The sequence below is a fragment of the Bremia lactucae genome, linkage group LG8 (genome assembly GCF_004359215.1).
Source record: "Bremia lactucae strain SF5 linkage group LG8, whole genome shotgun sequence".
In the NCBI taxonomy this organism is placed as follows: domain Eukaryota; phylum Oomycota; class Peronosporomycetes; order Peronosporales; family Peronosporaceae; genus Bremia; species Bremia lactucae.
The window spans coordinates 5022685-5029619 of record NC_090617.1 but is presented as its reverse complement, the minus strand read 5'-3'; the positions used below and the strand labels follow the sequence as shown (position 1 = coordinate 5029619).

At 44.5% G+C, this 6935-nt stretch overlaps 1 protein-coding gene across 1 annotated transcript; it reads left to right on the top strand.

Moving 5' to 3' along the window:
• Positions 1 to 4676: 4676 nt before the first annotated feature.
• On the top strand, positions 4677 to 6431 carry CCR75_007366 (uncharacterized protein; the record flags this gene model as incomplete). The annotated part of the gene is made up of 3 exons (XM_067965427.1): positions 4677 to 5933; positions 5997 to 6067; positions 6142 to 6431. The coding sequence occupies 3 exons, from the start codon at positions 4677 to 4679 to the stop codon at positions 6194 to 6196; spliced, it is 1383 nt and encodes a 460-aa protein (XP_067815598.1). The 3' UTR covers positions 6197 to 6431.
• Between the last annotated feature and the right edge of the window lie 504 nt (positions 6432 to 6935).

Here is a 6935-nt window from a genome sequence, read left to right as displayed (position 1 = left end):
AGCGCAGTTTCCTATCTATTCATTCAGATGAGTAAATTTTGGATTTTATTGTTTTAATACAAGGAAGAATTGAATCGCACGATGCATTCCTAAAGCTCTGTGTGATCCCGTTGCCCTTGATAGCCCTATGTGGCCCGTCCGCAACCTCCACGACCCAAACGAACTTAAACATTTAACTTCACGATTAGCTTCACATAACTTTTGACTCAAAAAGAATTGCTTCAAGTTTGTCGATACTCAATGACGAGAATATCGACGAACTTGGAGCAATGCTTTGAGTTAGCGAAAGATACTCATGATCTTGGGTTGGAAAAATCCGTCGTATGTTATTATAAGGCGTCACAGAAATTTTTTGTGCTACAATCAGGGCATCAGATGAGTATTAAAGGCTACGATTCTTCCATCAAATCATGCGACAAAGCCTAAGCGCTACAACTAAAATCCGGGTGTCCCGATGCACAAAAAAAATTCCTAGAAGAGGAATAATATGTATTTATTATAAGAGCAAATAAATAAAGAAGTACAAATTTAATATCTTTATAGACAATGTGATTTAATAGTTCCGATTTTACCAAATTTGGTAATATTGACGCAATAAGATATCAGTTCTATTGATTGGTTTATTTATGTTTATATCAACCCCGACAATCGTCACAAGACTTGATTGTGCGGTGCGCAAGTAGGTGCCATACATAGTTAGTTATTAATATAGTAAAGTCGTCAGTAATAGATAGAAGATCGTTAAGTACGAAATCTTAATATTAAAACAGTTTTACTTTTTCTCTATTCTAAAGCCTTAAAATTTACTTTGGTAGCTAGCACGTCGTGTACGTGAAGTAGTCGAGGCGCCACACCTTCACTGGAATCAGTGAAGGTTGACTAGTACTTTTTAACAGTACTAGCAAAGGGTTCACCGTTACACCTGGTAGCACTTCGTAGTCCGTTCAACCGCCCACGCACGTTCCATCCAACGTGGACATGTTAAATGAAGAAGAAGGGAGATTTGAAGCCCCCTAAGAATGCTATCACGCAGCGCCCGAAAGACTCACTCATTTAAAAGACCTTTAATGGAGAGCGATCGAACGCATGAGTTCAGTCGAGACGGGCCAGCAGGACGCCATGCTGTTCACTCTGAATTAAAAATAACAACATACGGCTATAGCCAAGTTCAAACAACATGAACTCGACGGAACCCAGGAAAAAGTATCCTTGCTTCACAAGCATGTTAAGAGAACAGGGTGCTCGCCAATTGGAACTATAGATACTACAGCATTTACATGCTGCTAGCGGGCCGACGCTCTCGCGTCGACCCGAAAGCTTAAAGATAGAAAAATCTAAGTTCAAGGCAGTCAAAGGCGACTCCCTTTTAATATATTTCATCGAATTAGACGACGCCATTAAAGCTCGCCGCATCAATGATGATGCGACGAAAGTGAAATTTGGCATGTCCAACTTGGCCGGACGTGTTAAATCTTGGGCCTTAGTGCTCAAGATTTACAACCCATTGGTTGTTTGGGTCGTATGAGGTCTTTTAGACCCGGCTCAGGCAAATATTTGAGCCACCACGTGCCGAATTCAGGGTTCGAGCCAAGCTCCTGGATTTGAACCAGGGCAAGCGTGACCTTCACCCTTATACTTAGCATACACGATACCTGGTCAGTTGTATCGTGAGTCATTTAATTGATAAACAAACACAGGTTACTGTGTTTATCAAAGGGTTTGGTAGACGGACCTGTAAAGACCCACTGTTCCAGCTTGAATTAGAGTCGTTCGACCAAGCGATCTCTATAGCGGAACAGGAGGACTCCAGTCCTGAACCGGTTTTCGTCCACAACGATACTTATCGTCCTCCGAGACGACAAGAAAACGGAGGTCCAGAGACTATGGACCTATTATATGTCGAGAGCGAGAAACGAGTCACAGACGATTACGAAAAATGTAATCGTTATCAAAGGACGGGCCACGACGCCTATGAGTGTAGTGCCCTTGGCCATTGCCTAGAAACACTGAGCATAAATATCGACCTCCCGCTAGGAATAGCGGAGGACGTGGATCCGACGCTGTTGCGAAATCGCAATGGCGAGGCGGATAGTAAAAAAACGGTCGAGATCAGTAGGTGCGGAGCGCCCTACTGATCCAGCAACGTTTAAATAATTTGTAGGCCTTTTGACATAAGTTGCTCCTCCCACACATACATTGTGTGTAACTGCCCCAGGTGATGAGGTTAACCTCATCACCATGAAAACTATAGTGGCAAATAAATTGCCACTAAATTCTTGAGTCGAATGTGGGGCGCTAAACAATTTTATCAGACGCCATCGCTAGAAGATCGCAGACTCAAATTTATTGAGCGCGATATATCTCTAACGAGGATGACGTGCGCCTAGCATCATGCGCATCTGTAATAGTAAGGAATTGTGTAATTGATATCCAATACACGTTAAAGGGTAAATAGTACGATGATGATTTCATTTAACTTGATTTGGATGATTAGTTTGATGCTATCCTACGATTACCATGGCTCTTGTGTGTCAGTCGTTTGCATGACTGCACAAGACATCAGTGTGAATGCCCAACGCACTGAAGTTAGATCCCAACAAATGTGCACAAACGCAGGCAGCGTCGAAGTTCGACCACTCGATTAACTTGAGTGGTACGGAACAAGGATGCTTGCTTGGAAAGCAACATCCAAGGAATATCAAACGCCTGTCTATAAGAGACAGTGCGAAAGTTCTGAACGACTGAAGAGTCGATCGTAGAGGATCTCGCTATGGTTGCGTAACCAGCTAGTGGCAGTGAAGGAGTTAACTTCCCAAATTAAACTTGAGGAAATACGTCCTAAGAATATGCGGGAATCAGATCCCAAAAACCTGTGGTCAAAGATTCCTATGTTTCTTTGGAAATAAGTTTCAAAGAGGAAACTGAGACATTAGATGTCTTAGTAAACAACAGATTAAGTTGTAGCCCTTATGCACTTGATCTGATAGCGCCTCTGAAATTAACTTGGAAGATGACTCAATCGCCAACCCTGGAACCGAAATGGTTCTTGCTTGATCTGCGTAGTGGCAAAGTCAAACAGATCTGCGTGCTTGTCACAAATGACATGTACGTGGCCTATATTCGGATAGAAATAGTATTTCCTAAGAATGAACGCGTTCTCAGCAGCTCATCGATAAACGAAGGTGTCCTCGATGAGAAGACTCGGATGGAACGTTTTCGTCCTAAATCTGGAGGTCTTTGAAGAAATCTCCATATAAGGATGTGATCGACTTCAAGGATGTATTCTTGAAATCAGTACCGTGCGAGTTGCCTAAGAATAAACGCACTCGACACGAAATCGACCTGATTCCAGGCTCGAAATATTGTGTCATGAAGCAGTGGCCATTGCCTAGTTAACAAGTATTAGCGATCGACATCTTTGCAAACGCTTAGCTGCAGGCCATGTGAGAGAGCCAACCTCCCCACATAGCTCTCCTGTAACGGGGCACTGCGACTTGTACTGTTTCAGTACAAGTCCACTTCACACTGCTTCAGTTGTGAGTGCTGCCTTTCGTTAGGTGACGTACACTGTACGTATAGAGGAAGACTTCTCTTAAGGCAAGTTAGCTTAAGAGTGTAAAATGAAAACTGTATTAATATAGTTAAGTGTCTCTTAATCTATCTTTGTAAATGCTGACTTAACTATAAACTAATACTAAACATGTAAATGAATTCTTCTCTATCTTATCTTGTAACTCTCTTTGATTACTTCTACAGCTGATTCGTCTGCGGAATAATTGGACATAATGGTCTATACCTATTTATGGATAAGAATTCAGGACATTAATTTATAAAGTAATATCCTTCAAATATTATCTACCTTTTAGATAATATATTAATTAACAACCTTTAAGTGTTAGATTCATGTGACGATACACCCCGTTACATCTCCAGCTTGGAAGGCCAAGACTCCCCGCACGGATGAAGTCCAAAGGAGACTTGATGCCGAATACACGGGACACGCGCATCCTAAAAATTCGCTGTGGCTCTACTACCATGCCGATGCAGCGGCGGAGAGAGGTAGCGGCAGAGATGAGTGGACAAAGCTCATAGTGAAGAGTCGGTTCAGCATTGAACCAGATAGGTTGATGAAGACCGTAGCACGCGCGATGACCAAAACAAAGGTCGTGCCACCAGAGCGAGTACCACAACTTCCACGTCTCTTTCCACTCCGTAGAAGCAAGGCGCGAGGTAATAATTCGGCCATTGCGAAGTGGAGAGATTATGAGGAAGTCGAAGGCGAAACACCTTTCTGTTTGCGGAACAATCAGCGCCAAAAGCTCGGAGCTGGCTGATGTTCAGTCGGGTATTTCATGCATGCCCAAGTCCCGTAAAAGTTGCAAGAGAAGCTGAAGGCATTGACGTTTGAGGCGGGCCAGGCTAGGGACATCCAAACCTCCGTCTTGGCAGCGCTTGTACCAAAATATACTCGGGATTAGCTGGATGTGTAATGAGTTTCGATATTTTTACTGGACTAACAGCTTGCTCCAAATTAAATTTTACTATTGCCCCAAAATACTTTGATTAATAACGAAAGTTGCGATTTGGACTCAATTATCTCTAAGTATCCGTGATATGTTGCTCTTGATGACCAATCAGCAGACAACTTATCTTTTAAATTATTGAAGCTTCACCTCATGATGCACGAGAATCGGCCCGAGGTGGTCGCCTATTTCGACGCGCTGCTGCAGTCGCGGCTTCACAGTCCACCCATCCGCTGTGGATTTGCAGGCGAGAAAAAGGGCAAGGCAATGTTCGCTAATCGCGCCATCAAGGCCGGCGAGCCCATTTGGACGGAGGCTCCGTTCGTAGCCATGCAACACGAGGACAACAAGGAGTTTATAGACTGTTGCGATAATTGTTTTGTGCCACTGATCGATAGCAAGGCTTGCTGGGCAAGTGTGGTAGCAGAAAGCGCGGAGGCGAAAGGCGACGCAGCCCCGGCCAGTATGGCCGACTTTGAGGCCGCCATTGCCTTTTTGCAAAAGGAAGGGGGTAAAAGCCCCGAGGAGAGCTACTTTTCGGTATTTAAACTGGCCGAGCATCAAGTCCACTGTCCCTGTGGTGAGCTCTACTGCTCAGAGACGTGCAAGCAAGCCGCGTATGCCCAGCACCACGCGCTGCTATGTCCGCGGTCGGAGGCACGGGAGACCGCCATGGGGCTATTTCTGAACCACACGCTCGTAACCAATGAAATTTTCCAGCTAGCAGCCAAGGTCGTAGCCAAGGTTTTGCTCGTCTACATTGCCACACACGATATGGCTCAGGCCCGAGGGGCCGTCGATATGTTTTGTAAATTGCCGTGGTGGGAGGTCATAACTTCCGAAGACGATCTCGAAGAGGGCGAAACGCTTGACCAGTATCGCGACAAATTTCGGTCGCTCGTTTGCCAGACCTTTGACCAATTTAGGACCGGTTTACAGGAAAATCTTGCGCATCTGGAGGGTCAGGGAGAGCTCAGGGGCCTTACAACGGACGTGGTCTTGGATTCGTGTGCTGATGTGCTGTCTGTCGACTTCTTTAGTCAAATCATTGGCATGTTTGAGATGAATAACGTGAGCATGGAGATTGACCACCCCTTTCATGCGTTGGGGGAGGCTTTGAGTGAGACGAGTCTTGAGGAGAAGAAGGAGATGCCGCCAGTGTTGGCTCGCGTTAAGGCCGCGCTGGAAAAGTATGCCGAAGAACACAAGCATTATTGCTGTGGCGAGGATGCGCATGACCACGAGAACGAGAATAACGAGTGCTATACACTTGGAGAAGACTTTGTCGGTGTGGAAGGCACGGCGCTTTTTTCGGGAATTTGCACCATGAACCATAGCTGCGATCCCAATTGCACTGTGCTGTACACGAAAGATGGAGCTGCTCATGTTTTCGCTGTGCAGGATATTTCAGTACGTGGGGCTTAAAATTTGAAGAGCGGTGGATGATTGGTGCTTACGGATGCATGTGATTAGGAGGGCGAGGAGCTGTGCATCTCGTATATTGATGTGGACCAAAACGTGAACGAGCGGCAAGCATGTCTCCGGTAAAGTCGGTCTCTCGCTGTTGACTACTGCTCTACTGAAAATTAATGTGGGATGGATGATTTTTTTCATGTAGGGAGTATTTATTTGTATGCCGTTGCTCTCGCTGTGAGGAAGAGCGGAAGGCATAGCCTTGGTCGATCCGCTCTCCTCATTAAAAGGTTGAGACTGAATTGTCGAGCCATTGTCATTATAAATCTTAAAATTAAGAATTAAGTTTTGTTAATAAATTGTAAACCCAAGGATCATTTGTAGGAAAGACTGATGGAAAAGTTCGAAGGATGAGCTGCACTAAGATCTTCAATTTTACTGACCCGAGCACCAAATCCAGTCAATTTTTATCATTCAAAGCTCTCTCGAAGACTTCTGTGGATGCATATGGTGCCGTCGTCGATGTGGAAGAAGATGTGACTCAGCGACGAAATAGTCCCATGACTCCGGTGAACGGACTGAATTTATCAGTTGCATTGTTGAATGGCAGTTCCTAATTATGTATGAGCGATGCGTGGATTTATGATCTGTGCTAATACCTAATCACAGCGTTAATAATACTTAAATACCGATGGATCGCGGCATGGCGACTGTAATATTTAAGTAAGCGCACGTTGAGTTTTGATTTGGTGATAAAGAAAATAAAAATGCTTAAATTTTACTACAGTGCGTGGTTTAGTTTGATAAAAGTATTGCGTGGGGACATCCCCTTGACGACAAATGTGCGATCGTCACGTTTTGGTTTCTGGGCGTGTTGATGGCAGAGCTTTGGATTTTTAAGTTGTGGTGAGTTGAAAAATGTACCATACCAGTAATGAGCTGTCTGAATCACCGCTAGCATTGATGTCCATGGGCACTAATGAATGGACGGAGAAGCTT